Source organism: Moschus berezovskii, chromosome 14 (genome assembly GCF_049115385.1).
Source record: "Moschus berezovskii isolate FMDL1 chromosome 14, NW_MosBer_1.0, whole genome shotgun sequence".
NCBI classification, from domain to species: Eukaryota; Metazoa; Chordata; class Mammalia; order Artiodactyla; family Moschidae; genus Moschus; species Moschus berezovskii.
The window spans coordinates 86818556-86839043 of record NC_142473.1 but is presented as its reverse complement, the minus strand read 5'-3'; the positions used below and the strand labels follow the sequence as shown (position 1 = coordinate 86839043).

Genomic DNA, 20488 nt, shown 5'->3' with positions numbered 1-20488 from the left:
ATGAGTGCAATTGTGCAGTTGTTTGAGCATTCTTTGGCATTGCCTTTCTTTGGGGTTGAAAGGAAAACTGACCTTTCCCAGTCCTGTGGCCACTGCTGAGTTTTCCAGATTTGCTGGCATATTGAGTGCAGCACTTTCACAGCAGCATCTTTTAAGATTTGAAGTGGCTCAACCAGAATTTCATTACCCCTACTTGCTTGTTCATAGTGATGCTTCCCAAGGTCCACTTGACTTCACATTCCAGGATGTCTGGCTCTAGGTGAGTGATCACACCGTCATTGTTACCTGGGTCATGAAGATCTTTTTTGTACCGTTCTTCTGTGTATTCTTGTCACTTTTTCTTAATATCTTCTGCTTCTGTTAGGTCCATACCATTTCTGTCCTTTATTGTTCCCATCTTTGCCTGGAATGTTCCCTTGGTATTCTAATTTTCTTGAAGACATCTCTAGTCTTTCCCATTCTATTGTATTTTTTTGCAGTGATAGCTGAGGAAGGCTTTCTTATCTCTCCTTGCTATTCCTTGGAACTCTGCATTCAAATGGGTATCTTTCCTTTTCTCTTTTGCCTTTAGCTTCTCTTCTTTTATCAGCTATTTGTAAGGCCTCCTCAGACTACGATTTTGCCTTTAGACATTACTTTTTCTTGGGGATGGTCTTGATCGCTGCCTCCTATACAATGTCACGAACCTCTGTCCGTAGTTCTTCAGGCACTCTATCAGATCTAATCCCTTGAATCTATTTGTCACTTCCACGTATAATCATAAGGGATCTGATGTAGGTCATACCTTTGTTAATAGCAGAAGATAGATGCCCTTGCAAAGGCTTCCAATTCAGAGAAAAGTGTTTAAAATACTGTTCCTACACCAGAAGAGATTCTAATGAAATATTTTACAGCATGGCGCTTGCCACCAAAATTGTGTTGGGAGAAGAACCAAACCTGGCTCCCTGCTGAAACTGTTTCTTTGGCTTGTTTTCTGCATTTGTTACTATAATCATGCATAAAGGCCTGCCCCAGAGAACCCTGCCCCTCTGCCTGACTCAAACTGCAGTGCCTTGTTGAGAACCCTGTCCACCTGTGGATGGCCGGAAGGCAGACAGTCACACGTCCCCTGCCTGAGGCCTGCCACTCTCGGGGGCATTTATGAGGCCAAAGCCCTTCTCATTTTGCTTCCTCACCTCTGCCCCATCTCCAGTGTGGAAGAGCGTGGCATCCAAGCCCCAGTTAGATGATTATTTTCAGTCATTTGTTTGCGTCTTCTCAGTCAGCTGGCTTTCCGAATAAAGTCACATTCCTTTCCTCAACACCTTGTCTCTCAGATTCATCGGCCGGTCGCATGGTGAGCAGAGCAAGCTTAGAGTCAGTAACAGCAGCTCTAGAGAATGAAGACAGCCCGCAAACAAGGGACTTTCCATGCTAGATCTCTGCGGTTCTGCTTTGAGACGACAGTAAAAAGAGAAAGAATGAGTTTTTAAAAAGGACTCTTTCAAGTAAGGTATGTATTTCGAGGAAGAAATTAAGCCAAAGAATGGGTTACATGTGATTACTGAAGCAGTCAATCATATAGGCAAAGCAGGGATAGCCAGAGAAACACTGGAGAAAACAGAACAATCTCAGTGGCCCTTGTGTGTGAAAAAAGGCAAATTGAAGGTGCAGGCTGTAAGGCTAAAACTTGTGCATTCCTGAAGCCCTCCAGGTCACCACCCAATTTTCGCAAACTAATATGTCGAAAAGCATCCCATCCTCGTAACAGTATAATAACTATTAGTCTTAGACTGTGCTAACCATCCAGAATTTTATTTTTTAATGTATTACTTCATTTAATTTTCACAGCAATGCTATAAAGTAGGGTCATAATGGTCCTAATTTTGCAGATGGAAATACGAGCTTCGGGTGAGTTAGGTTAGAGTTACTGCCGGGTAGTAAAAGGCAGGGCTAGTTCTACCTCATCTCCGACCCTCAGCTCCACACACAGCGCTCCGTCTTCCCCTCAGAACTGCCTGCTGCTTGCACAGCCCCTGCCGCTTCCGTTATCTTGTCACATGCACTCTGCACGCACTTCTCAGTGACTTCTCTGAAACGTCAAACACTGAGTTCAGAACGATCTGATTTAAACACAAGAAAGACCAGTATTTCGGGAGCCACTCCGTGTGGGTTCAGAGATTGCCTTGGTTGCAAAGCATGCCTTGTTAATTAACACTCATTTAAAAACAAACATGATTACTCAACCTCTAATGCATTATAATTTAAATGAGGGCAATATCATATCAAGATATGACATTGTTGAAAGGACATAATTAATATATATTTAGAGTCGGACAAGGCTTGCTGACTGAATGACACAATGAAAAGTGTCTACAGAAGTTCCTGACAGAGGAACAGCATGCAAGGGCAAGCTTTTACTAGGCTTGGGAAAGAGTGATTTGGCAGAGGTATTTATTCTGGACTAGTTATTTATCAAGTCAGTTTTCTTCTTTGAGAGTTTTTATTTGATATTTATACTTTCGGCTGTGCTGGTCTTCGTTGCTGCAGGGGCTTTTCTCTGCTTGTGGAGAGCAGGGCTGCCCTCTAGCTGGGGTCCACCAGTTTCTTGCTGTTATGGCTTCTTGTGTTGTGAGCGCAGGCCACAGGGTGCACAGGCTTCATAGCTGCAGCGCGTGGGCCCAGTAGTCTGGCTCCTGGGCCACAGAGCTCAGGCTCAGTAGCTGTGGTGCGTGGGCTTAGCGGCCCGCAACATGTGAGATCCACCTTCATCAGGAAGAGAACCCGTGTCTCCCGCATTGGCAGGTGGACTCTTTGCCACTGAGCCGCCAAGGAAGCCCCTATCAAGCTAATTTTCTGCATCTCAGCTTACAAACTCATGCACTTTAAAAACTGAGGAGATTATCTGTGACGACCCTTCAGATTCAACAGCATGTAAATCTCTGTGGAATGAATGGACTAAGTCTTGTTGACAAGTGCATCTTTGTCTGGAGTGTATTGAAATACAAGCTATCACTGTAATAAAATAATACTGTAGTGAAATATTGCATGTACACTTTTCAACTGAAGCTTCTTTGTCTGTCACTGCTTCCATTTTCTCATAGCCACAGAGCGCTTTGGAGTTCTCTTCATGATGAAGAACACGACAGGAGTGACACATTTCATTCTCCTAGGACTAACCAGTGACCCAGAACTACAAGTTCCCCTCTTTATAATGTTCACCCTCATCTACCTCACCACTCTGATTGGGAACCTGGGGATCATTATGTTGATTCTACTGGACTCGCGTCTCCACACGCCCATGTACTTTTTCCTCAGTAACCTGTCTCTGGTGGACTTTTTATACTCTTCCGCTGTGACTCCCACAGTCCTGGCTGGATTCATTCCAGGAGACAAGGTCATCTCCTACGACGCGTGTGCTGCTCAGATGTTCTTTTTCGCAGCCTTTGCCACTGTGGAAAATTACCTTTTGGCCTCAATGGCCTATGATCGCTATGCAGCCGTGTGCAAACCCCTACATTACTCCACCACCATGACAAGAAGTGTGTGCGCTGGTCTGGCCGCAGGCTCCTATGTCTGTGGCTTCCTGAACGCCTCCATCCAGACTGGAGACACATTTAGTCTCTCTTTCTGTACGTTTAATGTGGTCCATCACTTTTTCTGTGATATTCCAGCCGTCATGGTTCTCTCTTGTTCTGATAGACATATTAGTGAACTCGTTCTAGTTTATGTAGTGGGCTTCAATGTCTTTTTTGCTCTCCTGGTTATCTTGATATCCTATATATTCATATTTATCACCATCTTAAAGATGCCCTCATCTGCAGGGTACCAGAAGGCTTTTTCCACCTGTGCCTCCCACTTCACTGCCGTATCCATCTTCCATGGAACAATTATCTTCATGTACTTACAGCCCAGCTCTGGTCATTCCATGGACACGGACAAAATGGCCTCTGTGTTCTATGCTATGATCATTCCGTTGCTGAACCCTGTGGTCTACAGCCTGAGGAACAAGGAGGTAAAGAGTGCATTTATGAAGGTTGTTGTAGAGGCGAAATTGTCCCGAGGATTATGATTTCAACAAGGTAAAATGACATCCTGACCAATAAAAGGTCTCTTGTCCTGAAAAGAAAAAAGAAACACTATGTCCAGAAAAATAATACTTGAATAAGACTGGCTAAGGGCTTCCCTGGTGGCTCAGAGGTTAAAGCGTCTGCCTCCAATGCGGGAGACCCGGGTTTGATCCCTGGGTCGGGAAGATCCCCTGGAGAAGGAAACGGTAACCCACTTCAGTATTCTTGCCTGGAGAATCCCATGGATGGAGAAATCTGGTAGGCTACAGTCCACGGGGTTACATAGAGTTGGACACGACTGTGCGACGGAACGGAAGATGTCTTGTGGCTGACTAGTTTAAAACCTTATTAAGGACATTGGTTTATTCATTTATTGTTCATGCTTTTTTAACTAAAATATTTAATTCATGTATTAGAATATACATATGTGTGTAGTAGATATGTATTTCTTTGGTTAAATGCTAAACTGTTAATTTAGCATTTAATTTAAATGTTAAATTTGAAAATAAAATGTTATACTATTAAATACAAGTATATGATTCGGGGGAGCACATCTTATCAAGAGATAAATAAAGCATCTTAAATATATTAATATTTGTATCTTGACTGAGTCATTTGATAGAACCAACATGCTCATTTTTACAGTTTTCAAAGGATAATGTAGCCAGAGTGTAAGAAAAGTGGAGAAAATGAAAAGTATTTAAAGCCCAAGATTTCTTTTTGAAATATTTATCTATTTATTTGGCTAGTTGTGGGTCTTAGTTGCAGCACTCTGGATCTTTGGTTGTGGTGCATGGGACTGGTAGTTATGGCACGTGGGTTTAGCTGTCCTGTGGCATTTGCGATTTAGTTCCTTGACCATGGATTGAACCCACGTCCCCTGCATTGTAAGGCAGATTCTTAACCACTGGACTACCAGAGAAGTCCCTTAAACACAAGATTTTAATGCTGAATATGCTTGCTTATATTAGAGTTTCACTTCTAGATCCTCTTTCTTCAGAGGTAGGAAGTATATATACACATGGTTTGTATGTATTCATCAGTTCAGTTCAGTCGCTCAGCTGTGTCCAACTCCTTGAGACCCCATGGACTTCAGCACACCACGCTTCACTGTTCATCGCCAACTCCCGGGGCTTGCTCAAACTCATGTCAATTGAGTCGGTGATGCCATCCAACTATCTCATCCTCTGTCATCCCCTTCTCCTCCTGCCTTCAATCTTCCCCAGCATCAGGGTCTTTTTCAATGAGTCATTTATTTGCATCAGGAGGCCAAAGTATGTACTCATAATTACACATTTCTCTACCTCTCCATCATACCACATCAATTAAACATGAGTGCTCACTGATATCTCCGACTCTAATCTATTTCATCCCCTTTCTTATCTGTAACTTCCATCTCTGACAGTGGGAAATTTGACTCCCAACAATTTCCATTCATTAATTTATTCGTGTGACTCCAATTTAAAAGAAAAGCAGTTCAAAAATTGGAGATCTATACTCTCTTGAGAAACAACTTGAGTAATTAAAGAACAGTATTTTACAGTTTTTTTTTCATTTTTTCCCTTGAAATTCCCTATGAGCACACTGTTTTCCAATGTTAGCTTATTTTTTCCCTTCTCTTCAATGAGGCTAAGTCACTTGTAGTACAATTAATTTTTTTAACAATCTGTGTTCACTCCTGTGATTCTCCTGTGCTCCTGGCCAATTCTTTTAAATTCGTATATATTAAATTTCACTCTATGCTAAGTATAGTTCTGTGGGTTTTAACAAACTTATAACTGTGTGTTCACCAGCCCAGTACCATGAAGCGCACTTGCCTGCAGGCATGAAGTCATTTCAGTTGTATCCTACTGCTTGCAACCCTATGGACCATAGCCCCAGGCTCCTCTGTTCATGGGATTCTCTAAGCAAGAATACTAGTGTGAGTTGACATGACTTTCTCCAGTGGATCTTCCCAACCCAGGGATCAAATCCGCATCCCTCACATCTCCTACACTGGCAGGCAGGCTGTTTACCAGTAGTGCCCCCTGGGAAACCCAAAGAATATTTCAGTTCAGTTCAGTTCAGTTGCTCAGTCATGTCCGACTCTTTGCGACCCCATGAATCACAGCACACCAGGCCTCCCTGTCCATCACCAACTCCCGGAGTTCACTCAAACTCACGTCCATCGAGTCAGTGATGCCACCCAGCCATCTCATTCTCTGTCATCCCCTTCTCCTCCCACCCCAAATCCTTCCCAGCATCAGAGTCTTTTCCAGTGAGTCAACTCGTCGCACGAGGTGGCCAAAGTATTGGAGTTTCAGCCCTAGCATCAGTCCTTCCAATGAACACCCAGGACCGATCTCCTTTAGAATGGACTGGTTGGATCTCCTTGCAGTCCAAGGGACCCTCAAGAGTCTTCTCCAACACCACAGTTCAAAAGCATCAATTCTTCAGCGATCAGCTTTCTTTATAGTCCAACTCTCACATCCATACATGACTACTGGAAAAACCATAGCTTTGATTAGATGGACCTTTGATGGCAAAGTAATGTCTCTGCTTTTTAATATGCTGTCTAGGTTGATCATAGCTTTTCTTCCAAAGAGCAAGTGTCTTTTAATTTCATGGCTGCAGTCACCACCTGCAGTGATTTTGGAGCCCCCAAAAATAAAGTCTCTCACTGTTTCCACTGTTTCCCCATCTATTTGCCATGAAGTGATGGGACTGGGTGCCATGATCTTAGTTTTCTGAATATTGAGTTTTAAGCCAATTTTTCACTCTCCTCTTTCACTTTCATCAAGAGGTTCTTTAGTTCTTCTTCACTTTTTGCCATGAGGGTGGTGTCATCTGCATATCTGAGGTTATTGATATTTCTCCCGGCAATCTTGATTCCAGCTTGTGTTTCATCCAGTCTAGCATTTTTCATGATGTATTCTGCATAGAAGTTAAATAAGCAGGGTGACAATATACACTTTTGACATGCTCCTTTCCCAATTTGGAACCAGTCTGTTTGGAACCAATCTGGAGCCATGTCCAGTTCTAGCTGTTGCTTCTTGACCTGCATACAGATTTCTCATGAGTCAGGTCGGTGGTCTGATATTTCCATCTTTTTAAGAATTTTCCACAGTTTGTTGTGATCCACACAGTCAAAAGCTTTGGCATAGTCAATAAAACAGAAGTAGGTGTTTTTCTGAAATTCTCTAGCTTTTTCAGTGATCCAGCAGATTTTGGCAATTTGATCTCTGGTTCCCCTGCCTTTTCTAAATCCAGTTTGGACATCTTGAAGTTCACAATTCACATACTATTGAAGCCTGGCTCAGAGAATTTTGAGCATTACTTTGCTAGCTTGCGAGATGAGTGCAATTGTGCGGTAGTATGAGCATTCTTTGGCATTGCCTTTTTTGGGGATTAGAATGAAAACTGACCCTTTTCAGTCCTGTGGCCACTGTTGAGTTTTCCAAATTTGCTGGCATATTGAATGCAGCACTTTCACAGCATCATCTTTTAGAATTTGAAATAGTTCCTGGAATGCAAAAGTAGGAAGTCAAGAAATACCTGAAGTAACAGGCAAATTTGGCCTTGGAATACACAATGAAGCAGGGCAAAGGCTAATAGAGTTTTGCCAAGAGAACGTACTGGTCATAGCAAACACCCTCTTCCAACAACATAAGAGGAGAATCCACATGTGGACATCACCAGATGGTCAATACCAAAACCAGATTGATTGTATTCTATGCAGCCAAAGATGTAGAAACTTTATACATATGTATTTTTACTATAAAGTGAACAATTGTTCTAAATTTTGACATATGTGCAGAGATAGCTGGAGGAGAATGAGAGGAATAGGAAGGGAACTCATGATGACAATTTTTCTTGTTATCTGTCATTGTATAAGAAGGTGTCTGCTGCTGCTGCTGCTAAGTCACTTCAGTCGTGTCCGACTCTGTGTGACCCCATAGACGTAAGCCCACCAGGCTCCCCCGTCCTTGGGATTCTCCAGGCAAGAACACTGGAGTGGGTTGCCATTTCCTTCTCCAAGAAGGTGTCTATGTAAGCTTAAATTTAATATTTATAGCTTTGTGAAATAAGTATACTGGATATTATATGGACAGGACTTTTAACAGGAGTGAAACTAGGATTCAAGGACTGGCAAATAATATTCCCAAAACCAACTCCATCTAAGTTGCTAATTGGTCACACCTTATCTGTACAATCCAGGAAAATTACTAAAGTCCATGCAGTACCCTTGGGTAAATAGTCTCTGGGTATCTTCTCCTAAATGATTATCCTACACTTATAATCGGACAAACTGTTCCTTCTAATTCTTCTCTTAAGTTTCCATATTTTCTCACTTTACCTCTCTCCCTCTTCTCTCTCTCATTCCTTCATTCAATCTATAAATGAGTTTTTGATTGTGACTTATACTTTGTTAGTACTATAATGTGATCATATTTTTTATTTATAGCATTTCTATTACTTTATACTTTTATCAATACAATCCATTGTCTGCTATGTTAGTTCTAAGAGCATTAATAGTACTAATAATAACAGCAGTACTATGAGGAATAGTAGATTTCTGTACTACTATGGCTTAATTTACTCCACTCATCTAATTTAAATGGGGAAAATGTTACTGTTCTGATTGTCTGGATGAGAAAAGTGACTCTCACAAAAGTTATTTAATTTGAACTGCATATTTAAGAGGACAATTAAGATTATGGATTTTGGACAATTTAGACAATTCTGCGTGTATTCTAACATAATTTGAGAGCTGGAAATAAATGAAAGAAAAATAAGTGGTTATCATTCAGCAACACACAATATGAAAAGGAAACCAAGAAATCTTCAAAATAAAATACATATTAATAAAATGTGCAGAGATTAAGGAACATACTTTTAAAAAATGTATCAAAGAATAACTCTCATGAGAAATTTTAAGATATTTTGGGCTAAATGAAAATGATAACACAACTTATCAGAATTTGTGGGATACAGAAATAGTATTTAGAAGGAAATTTACAGCACTGAGTGTATATACTGGGGAATAAAAGAGAGATTTAAAATGCATAATCTAAGCTTCCACCTTAGGAAACAAGAAAAGAAGAACAAATTAAATCCAAAGTAATCAAACAAAAATAAATAAAAAGAATCAGAGCAGAAATCTGGTGGGTCAGATGGAAAAGATTCAGCCAGCAATGCAGGAGACCCAGCTTCAATCCCTGGGTCAGGAAGATCCCCTGGAGAAGGAAATGGCAACACACTCTGGTATTCTTGCCTGGAGAATCCCATGGACAGGGGATCCTGGTAGACTACGTTCTGTGGGGCCACGAAGAGTCAGACGTGACCAAGTGACTAACACTTTCAGAGCAGAAATCAATGAAAGTGAAAACAGGAAATCAATAAGAGAAAATCAATGAAACTAAAAGCTATTTCTTAGAAAAGATTGATAAAATCAATAAGCATCAAACCAGACTTACTAAAACACAAAGAAAGAGGACACAAATTATTCACATCAGAAATGAAAGCTGGGATATCACTTCAGATTCTATGGGCATTAGAATGATAACAAAAGAATAGTAGGAAGAACTCTGTGCCCACAGATTTAGGTACCTAGATGAAACTGACTAATTCCTTGAAAACCACAGTTTGCCAAAATCACACAAGAAGACACAGACAATCTCAGTAAGCCTGTATCTATTTAAGAAGTTGAACTAGCAATTAACAATTTTCCAGAACAGAAATTTTCAGGCCAGTTTATTGAATTCCACCAACCATTTAGAAAAATTATACTAATCCTTTGCAACCTTTTTCGGAGGGTGGAAGCAGAGGGAATGTTTCTTAAATCATTGTATGAATCCAGCAATATCCTAATAACAAAACAAAACAAAGGTATTACAACCAAAAAAGACCAATATCTTTCATAAACATATATGTAAAAATCCTCAAAAGATATTAACAGATCAAAGTCAATGGGTAAAAAGAATTATACATCATAGCCACCTGGGATTTATCACAGGCATGTAAGATTGTCTATCATTTGAAAATCAATTAATGTAATCCATCAAATAAAGAAGCTTAAAATGCATTATCATATCAACAGATAAATAAAAAACTTTTAACAAAATCCAATATCCACTCATGATGAAAAAGTCTCAGTAAATAAGAACAGAATACTTTGGCCACCTGATGGGAACAGCCAACTCATTGGAGAAGACCCTGATGCTGGGAAAGATTGAAGGCAGGAGGAGAAGGGGGTGACAGAGAATGAGATGGTTGGATGGCATCATCAGCTTAATAGAGTTGAGTTTGAGCAAACTCCAGGAGATAGTGAAGAACAGGGATGCCTGGTGTACTGCAGTCCACACACATAAAGTCAGACATGACAGAGCAACTTAACAGCAACAAAATAGAAAAGTTTAGGTAGCTCAACGTGATAAAGACTATCTACAAAATGTCTATAGCTACCATTGACCCTAATGGTGAGAAAATAGGTTTCTCACTGAGATCAGGAATGTCCTTTTATACCATGTCTTTTAGCTTTGTGCTGGAAGTCCTAGCTAATGTAATATAAGAAAGTGATATAAAAGGGAGATAGATTGGGAAAGAAGAAATAGAAACTGTCTTTGTTCACAGATAATGTGATCATTGATGTCGAAAATCAGAAAGAATTGACAAACGACTCTTGGGACTAATAAATGATTAGCAAGGCTATAAGATGCAAGGCTGAGATGCAAAATTTTATCACTTTTCTACGTACTTTCATTTACTTTAAATCATATTTAGATTATTTAAAATATCTAATACAACACAAATGCAGTGGAAATAGTGGCTGTCACCTAAAAAATTCATTTTGCTTTTTGGAAACTTTTAGAATTTCCTTTGAAATATTTTCAATGTAATGCACTGGTCTGTACAGGGACAATGAGAGACAAGAGGGGTACCATCAGAGAACCTCCAGGAGGGTGATTTGGAGGAGAAAAGAAATCCACCTGACTACAGTTCTAACTTTCTTATGGACTTATCAGAACTAAGGCACAATATATTCTCTCTCTGACACACATCATATTTGTCTGCCCATGGTAAACTTGAGAAAACACAGATATTATTTATCAACTTTGTAATATTTCTCATAGCCTAACATTTAGTTGTACCACATAAAAGAATGGAAAGGACACAAACGTAATAAAAATGTGACAGATAAAAACAAATCCATTTTTAGAGATATATTTCAAGGGTCAAAAATCAAAATAAACATAATTTTTGTACTCTTGATCTTAATTTTTTTAATGACAGAAGAAAAGATATCAAGATTGCAAATACATGCATGTGCTAGTCAACATATCAAATTATGTCCTGTGCACAGTTTGTTTCTTTTTTATATCACGTAGGATGAGGAGAAGGGATTGCACACAGTTGGGCCCTCACAGGTGCTCTATTCTCCTGAGAGACGTGTGCCTGTACGATTTTCTTCTTTTTCTCATTCATTAGTCTCTGATATTCCATCTTGACTCCACTTGACATTGTCTTAAAAGGACCAGACTGTAGGCAGATCCCATTTGATCATCACTTACTGAAATGAATGTTTATGCTTTTAGTATATACCAGCTTCTTCCCAAACTGAATATTTGCAGTGAGTCTGAAACCATAGACAAGGAAAATACTGTAAGATAAAAGTTAAATTTATTCATGTTGAAAAAGTTAAACCTTCTTAAGATATTTTATAAAATTTACTTTCATCTGTTACAGAAGAAAAAATTGCAAAGTCTGTGGGAGAGAGAATTTTATTATCTCTATATCAGAAGTAAAATTAAGATCCACAGAAGGTAAATACTTTTCTGCGTACCCAGAAAAATCCACAGTAGATGTAATACTTAAATCCAAAAGCTTCTAGCTCAGGGGTAATGATCTTTTCTTTGTCTCTTCAGCTTCAAGGAACTTGGAACTTTTTGACTATTACATAAAAAAGAATTTCTCCTATATTTTTTATACATTCTTCTAAGGCTGAATTTCTTATTTCAGATCCACATTTCAGTATTGTCTTTTCCTTCTTTTCAACAGCAAGATAAGGGTCTATATTCAATATACACTTCTAATGAAAAATGCAATTGATGCAGAAGCAGTGAAAAACCTACATGTTCTCTGAGTCTTTGACCTCGTATCTGGTTGTTTGAGCAGCTTTTCTGAAACACTGGTGTAAGTGTAGAATTCAAATGCATAGCATTTTAACCAGCAGAAAGTAAATGAATATTTATGGGATTCCGTGCTGCTTTCCTTGTGCTGTGCTCTGCTTAGTCACTCAGTCGTATCCAACTCTTTGCCACCCCATGGACTGTAGCCCACCAGGTACCTTTGTCCGTGGGGATTCTCCAGGCAAGAATACTGGAAGAGGTTGCCATGCCCTCCTCCAGGCTGCTTTCCTTAAGTGGAAAGACCTGTGATGGGCTTCCCCAGTGGCTCTGCCGTAAAGAAGCCACCTGCTATACAGGAGACTCAGGAGATGTGGGTTCCATCCCTGACTGGGGAAGATCCCCTGGAGGAGGTCATGGCGACCCACTCCAGTACACTTGCCTGGAAAATCCCATGGACAGAGGAACCTGATGGGATACAGTCCATAGGCTCGCAAAGAGTCAGACACGACTGAAGCTACTGAGCAAGCACTCATGCAAGGAGCTATAACGACAGGTTGATTGAGTGGGTTGCAAATTCTTTTTGTTCATCACATGTTAACTTGTCATCGAAGGGACAGATAGTCAAACATGGTGCGATGGCACTTCTTTAAAAACCAGAAAGTTTTGGGTACATCATGAAAGTACTGAGATCCTTACTGCATTTTCACTATCATTTCCCCACAATCCCACCCTTTCACTACTTGCTTATCTAGAAAAAAATTTGTCAATGCAGTGATTCAGTATACAGGCTGCTGCTGCTGCTGCTGCTGCTGCTGAGTCACTTCAGTCGTGTCCGACTCTGTGTGACCCCTTAGATGGAAGCCCACCAGGCTCCCCCATCCCTGGGATTCTCCAGGCAAGAACACTGGAGTGGGTTGCCATTTCCTTCTCCAATGTGTGAAAGTGAAAAGTGAAAGTGAAGTCGCTCAGTCGTGTCCGACCCTTAGAGACCCCATGGACTGCAGCTTACCAGGCTCCTCCATCCATGGGATTTTCTAGGCAAGAGTACTGGAGTGGCTTGCCATTGCCTTCTCAGCAATGTACAGGCATTGGGCTCAATTAGACTTGAGTTTGTATGTTGGATAGCTCGTACTATTTGTGAAATTTTAAGAAATCCCATTTTAACTATAAATTAGATTGTGTGTGTATGAGTGTGTGTGCATACAGTCTGCATCTTTCTGCTAATATCTGTCTATTTATCTATCATCTATTATCAGTACCATCTGTTATCTATATGTCTATCTCTCCATCTATGAAACAGACTACAAGTAAGTAGTGAATTTAAACTGTTCGCTCACTTCAGGAGATCTGTTCGTCATCACAGAACACAGCGATTTACATGTGTGTGTAGATCTAGAGGAGTACATCTATATCTACACATCTTATTTTACCGTGTGGGTAAGGTTTTGACAAACACAAATAATTTAAGGGGCAGACATGTAAAATAATGTGTTTCAGGGCTGAAAGGAAGATGGTAGAGAATGGTGGTTGCCATATCTATTAGTGAGCAAGCACAAATCTTCGTATTTTAAAAGGAGATTTGAGAAAGGAATCCATTCTTCAGTTCAGTTCAGTTCAGTCGCTCAGTCGTGTCTGACTCTTTGCGACCCCATGAATCACAGCACACCAGGCCTCCCTGTCCATCACCAACTCCCGGAGTTCACTCAAACTCATGTCCATCGAGTCGGTGATGCCATCCAGCCATCTCATTCTCTGTCGTCCCCTTCTCCTCCCACCCCCAATCCCTCCCAGCATCAGAGTCTTTTCCAGTGAGTCAACTCGTCGCATGAGGTGGCCAAAGTATTGGAGTTTCAGCTTTAGCATCAGTCCTTCCAATGAACACCCAGGATTGATCTACTGAACTGAAGAATGGATTCCTTTCTCAAATCTCCTTTTAAAATACGAAGATTTGTGCTTGCTCACAAATAGATATGCAGGTTAGTCTCACCCTCCAAACTATGACTTTTCACCCCTCCACACCTCAGTATCTCTTTTCCAGTTAACTGTTGTTAGGAATGTCAGCAAGATCGAGTCTAAGATAGAAGGAGTGCACTTTCAACAGACGCTAAACTGTGGGTCTGAAGAAAGACATTAACAAAAAGAGGATTTGAAGATGCCTGAGTTCTCACCTAAAATGACTGACCCAGCCAAGAGGACAGACTGAGAAATACAGGGTGAAGCAAAGTATCCGAGTGGACAGTGTGTGGGAAAAGGCATATTAAAGATTAAGGTTATTGGACTTCAAAGCCCACCCGTCTGCTCCTGTCACCTGAACGTCCTAAACCAACCTAGAGACCTACTGATCTATGCTAATCCATAATATTACAGCTAGCACTCATCAGAGCTGTGTTTCAGACCCACATGGCGCTGTTTTCATGCATCATTTCTTCTCACTTTACAATAATCCCTTAAGGTAGGTCTCAACACCACCTTCATTTTCTGACAGATAAAATGAGATGCAGGGGTGAGTTAGGGCCAGCGTCTCCTCGGTAGGAAACAGTAGGTCTGCTGTGTCTAACACGTGCTTTCTCAGAGTGAGGCTTCCCTGCCCAATGCTGCACCGTCTCTTTGGACCCGGCTTTGTTTGTTGCATTTACCTCTAATGCTGCATTAGCCCACATCTGAATGGGCTTATCTACTGTGCATTTATTTGTGTGTAACTCAACAATACTGCTCTATGCATTATATTCAGGACAGTAAAGATAACTAAACATAAACTGAATGAAGCAAAAATCAATTCAAAATTTTTAATGGCATTTAGATTGAGAACCACTCAGGGTCTAAAGCATGGCTTTATTCATTAATAGCATAACATCTGTGTAACCTTGAGTAAATTATTCTGTCTCTTTGTTGTCAACTTGCCATATACACCAATGAGAAAAATATCTAATCAGTCATAGAACTGATAAGAGAATTAAATGAATATGTACATATAAAGCATTGAATAAGTGAGCACTATAAAAGTGTAAACTATTATAAGACTCAAAATAACTGATTTAGGAGATGGATTCATTGTCGGCATATGAACTTAGAAAACTTTAGTTCTAGCTGCAACCCAATTTACTCACATACGCAAACAAGAACTTGAGAAGGTGATCCACAAAGACCCTTCCTCTTCAAAAGTCTACTACAGTGTAGATAAGATATCATTAAACTGAGCTGGCATGCCTATGTTACAAAAACGGTAAATACTGATGAAAAACTGATCATTCTAATAAAATAATGCTTGTGCATTTCAACTTCCGTGCAACTGCTTTTTGTTCATCCATGTGTTCCTTTATTTCTCTTTGCCACAGAGCATCTTGTGATTCTCAAATCACATTCATGGAAAATAATACAGAGGGAGCTGATTTCATCCTGCTTGGACTCACCAATGACCCACAACTGCAGGTCCCTCTCTTCGTAATCTTCACCTTCATTTACCTCACCACTCTGATTGGGAATCTGGGGATGACCACGTTGATCCTGCTGGACTCTCATCTCCACATCCCCATGTACTTTCTCCTCAGTAACCTGTCTCTGGTGGACTTTTGTTACTCCTCCACCATCACCCCAAAGGTGATGGCTGGGCTCCTCATAGGAGACAAGACCATCTCCCACCGTGCATGTGCTGCTCAGATGTTCTTTTTTGTAGCCTTTGCCACTGTGGAAAATTACCTGTTGGCCTCAATGGCTTATGATCGCTATGCAGCCGTGTGCAAACCCCTACATTACACCACCACCATGGCCACAAGTGTGTGTGCACGACTGGCCATAGGTTCTTACATCTTTGGTATTCTGACTGCTGCTATCGATGTTGGGGACACATTCTATCTCTCTTTTTGTATGTCCAATGTTGTCCATCACTTTTTCTGTGATATTCCAGCAGTCATGTCTCTGACTTGTTCAGAGAAAGACATTAATGAGTTGATTCTTTTTCTTATTTCGAGCTTTAATATCTTTTTTGCACTTCTTGTTATTTTGATTTCCTACTTGCTCATATTTGTCACCATTTTGAAGATGCAGTCAGGTGAAGGATACCAGAAGGCTTTATCCACCTGTGCTTCCCACCTTGGTGCAGTTTCCATATTTTATGGGACCGTCATCTTCATGTACTTACAGCCCAGCTCCAGCCACTCCATGGACACAGACAAAATTGCATCTGTATTCTATACGATGCTCATCCCCATGCTGAACCCTGTGGTCTATAGCCTAAGGAACAGAGAAGTCAAGAATGCATTCAAAAAGGTTATTGAGAAGGCAAAGTATTCTCTAGGTTTAACCTTTTAATCGTGTGAAATGCACAGAAGTTATTTCATCTCTCTTAGACCTACTCTATGTCAAAACTCAATGTTCACAGCCATGTAGGGACTTGAACATAAAATTTTGTCAAATATTGTTTATTTCTTTAGTTTTGGAACAGGTCCAAGCATTCAAAATGCAGAAATATGATAATCATTTTGAATAAAATATTTTAATAAAGTAAATGTGGTTTTGGACACGTTTTAATAAGATTAAATAATAACATCATCTTAGAAGCTAATGTTTGACTTGTCACTGGGGATTTTGATAAGAGAAATCATGTTCACATGACAGTTTCCAAAAGATAAACAGTCTTGTTAGACTAAAAGTGGAGGAAATGTTAAGACTGTTTTTCATTAACTTTATGACTACCATCTCTCTACTCTATGTTAAAAATAGTGCAGTGATATTATTAAGGCTATTTTCTTTCATCTTCTTTTCCTTTTGTCAGAAATGCTTTGACGTGGCTGATTTCCCCGTAATACTTAAGCTGAGCTATTACCTTGTCTTATCTCTCTCCTACCCGCTCTCCCCCTTTACTCACACCGATTTCTTGCTATTCCTGGACAGTGCCATGCATGCCCCTGCCTCAGAAGCTTTGTATTTGCCTGTTCTCTGCATGGAATACTTCTCAAATCATTGCAGATTGCTTGTTAGATGTCTTCTGTTTCGGGCAGCCGTTCAGTCACCTCGTTCTCTTTAAGGCTTCTTCCTCGGCCTGCTTTATTCTCCAGAGCTGCCATCAACACTCAGCTATTTCATTTGTTCACCTGTTCGTCTGTGTCCCTCAGCGTGAATGAAAGCTCCCTGTGAGCTCTAGCTTAATCTAGCAATTTAACTGGAAATAAAGCTTTGAATCTTAGAAGTTATTCTGTTTAGCATTAACAACTCATTAAATTTCAAGTTGTATTGGTGGAAGTAAGTCACAAAAACTCTATAAACTTCACGAGAGAGAAGGCACCCTAACAACCACTTGATAATTACTTCAAATTTTGTAATAAATTGGCATTGCCTGTCACAACAAATACTTGACGCATGAACCAAAAAGCTGTCTACAGGTATAACTACTGTCTTGATCCAAAGGAATTTCCCAAAGTTTATTATTTATGTTGTCATTGTTTTTCTTATTGTTTCTGTGGATTTTGAATAATAAGAATAATACTAATGATGATGATGATTAGGTAGACAGACAGACAGACAGATAGACTTAGATAGATAGCATATTTGTTAGTTCTTGCCTTCCAGGAATTGTGGTATTTGCTGTTTCTTGTTGTTGCTATTTAGTCGCTAAGTCACATCTGACTTTTTGCACCCCGTGGACTATATAGCCCGCCAGGTTCCTCTGTCTATGGGATTTTCCAGGTAAGAATACTAGAGTGGGTTGCCACTTCCTTCTCCAAAGGATCTTCCTGACCCAGAGATTGAACCACATCTCCTGCACTGACAGGCAGATTTTTTACCACTGAGCCACCACGGAGGCCCATGCATGATATTTGCTATAGAACTTATCTAATTTAATACTAACCACAACTCTGTGAGGCATGTTCTATTATTATCCCTGTTTACAGGTAGTTGAGGCACCTGAGACTTAAAGTTGAGTAATTGTCCCAAGGTCAGCAAGCACGGGCTAGAGTGGGGCTCCATGCTGGAGCTCTTCATCATCATAAACACAGTCTCTTGCTGTGATCTGCTACCTATTCCATATAATCACTCAATCTGAAGTTTATTGCTACCGCACTTTTCTTTTTCCTTTTGCTCAGTAAAGAAAAGATAAAGTTTCAACCTGTAGAGATAGGAAGCCATGTATTTTGCAGCCCTGATGCGCTCGTACTCTGCAATGTGTGCAGCGCGTACGACTCACATACTCCTAGTTGTATGTGAGAAATGAAGTACCCAGATTAAACGGACAGCATCTCTTAAACATTTTAGAACTGTTGCGTGGGTGTGTGTGAGAAAAAATATTGAGAAAAATTGCACTGGTGGCCAAGAGATATGGATTCACATATCAGTTCAGTTCAGTTCAGTCGCTCAGTCGTGTCCGACTCTCCGCGACCCCATGAATCACAGCACGCCAGGCCTCCCTCTCCATCACCAACTCCCAGAGTTCACTCAAACTCATTATCAGCCTTTGTTTTCTTTCTCTTGTCTTATTGCACTGGCTTGAACCATCAATGCCAGGTTTATTTGTTTTTTATATCAAATTTGGCCACCTGATGTGAAAAACTGACTCCTTGGAAAAGACTCTGATGCTGGGAAAGATGGAAGGCAGGAGGAGAAGGAGACGACAGAGGATGAAATGGTTGATGGCATCACCGACTCAATGGACATGAGTTTGAGCAAGCTCGGGGAGTTGGTGATGGACAGGGAGGCCTGGCATGTGGCAGTCCATGGGGGTCGCAAAGAGTTGGAAATGACTCAGTGACTGAACTGAACTTAATCCAAATTTGCTACTATGAGTTCTCCTTGGATACTTCTTTCCGAGCCTATGGAATATAATTTTGTTTTACATGTCTTAGTTAACATTTTTATTTATTCACTTAATTTTTCTAGTTTTATCGAGATGTACCTGACTCATGACAAAAATTTAAAGCATACAAAATGATTTGATGTATGTATATATAGTGAAATGATTGCTACAATTACTTAACATCCATCACCTGACATAGTTACCAGATTTTTTCCTTGTGATGAGAATGTGTAAGATGTAGTCTATTAGCAACTTTCAGACGTACAGAACAGTACTGCTAACTGAAGTCACCATGTTGTACATTACATCCCAGGACTTATTTGCCGTGCAACTGGAAGCTTGTGCCTTTTGACCACCCCCACCCCAGTTCCACCACCCTTCACCCTCACCTCCAGTGCCCCTACCCTCTATCCCTTGCCTCTGAAAGCCACAAATATCTATTTCCTTGTGTTTGAGTTTTTTAGATTCTCCTTATAAGTGAGATCAGATGGCGTTTGTCTTTCTCTGGCTGATTTATTCACTTCCAGTAAACTGTTGAAAAGAAATGATGAGAATGAAAATCCCTTTCCTGTTCTTGACTTTAGGGAAATTTTCAGTCTCTGAGCTTTCATTATGCACAGATAACTTTTTACCAGGTTAAGGGAGTTCCCTCTGATTCCTAGTTCGTTAAGAGTTGTTTTTTTATTTTTTTAGTCCCCCCTAAAGTCAGGAATGAATACTGGATTTTGTCCAAAATCAATTTCTGCATCCGTTAGAATGATCAGTTTTATTTTTTGCTTATTAATGTGGCAAATTATACTGATTGCTTTTGAAATGTAAACTGTTAATTTTCTCTGAGAGAAACCATACTTGATTGCAGTGTACTAATACTTTTATTGTCAAAGAAAGCAGAGGATGTTCCTGAGTATTATTGGCTCGTTAAAAAGGTCACCAAGGGTATTGCCTCAAGTCATAGGCTAGTTTTAAAAGGCATTAGGAGTTCTGAGTCACCTAAATTCCTCTGCTAAAAAGAGACTACAGAGAGAGACATAAGCCGTGGACGGAAGACAGAGGCAAAGAAGAAATCTGAGATGCTTCCGTCTTCTGAGAAATATGTTCTGAAGGAGGCACTCCCACTATGAATTCAACCCTGAGGATGTGGATCTGGTGGGAGATGGCTCAGGCTGAGGGCAGCAAGGCCTGAAGAGGGCGGATGAGGGTGTGCTTTCAGGAGTGACGGTGGCCCCGCGGTATTTGAAACAGGTGATCCCCTGTTTCTTTGGAAGAGCTTTCACTTCCTTCCTCCCTCTTCCGGACTCTGTTCTGTTTCCCACCTCCTGGGCTGCTGCTCCTCAGCCTCCTTTGCTGGCTCCTTGTTTCTGAATGTCAGAGTCATCCAGGAATTAGCCATAGGTCTCCCTCTCCCTCTGTGGCCACTCCTTGGGTAATTTCATCCCATCTTGCTTGAGGTATTTGAATAAAATTCAGACTCTTTGTCATGATCCAAAATTCAACCAGGTTGGGCACCCAACTGCCTCTAGGACTACACTTACCTCCTCCTCCCC

The 20488-nt window shown here is 40.5% G+C and overlaps 2 protein-coding genes across 2 annotated transcripts; both read left to right on the top strand.

Moving 5' to 3' along the window:
• Positions 1-3109: 3109 nt before the first annotated feature.
• On the top strand, positions 3110-4051 carry LOC129554172 (olfactory receptor 5B3-like). The gene has a single exon (XM_055422788.2). It carries the CDS (start codon positions 3110-3112, stop codon positions 4049-4051), a length of 942 nt encoding a protein of 313 aa, XP_055278763.1.
• Positions 4052-15517: 11466 nt separating this feature from the next.
• Positions 15518-16465, top strand: LOC129554171 (olfactory receptor 5B3-like). Its single transcript, XM_055422787.2, has one exon. The coding sequence runs from the start codon at positions 15521-15523 to the stop codon at positions 16463-16465; it is 945 nt and encodes a 314-aa protein (XP_055278762.2). The 5' UTR covers positions 15518-15520.
• The last annotated feature ends 4023 nt before the right edge of the window (positions 16466-20488 follow it).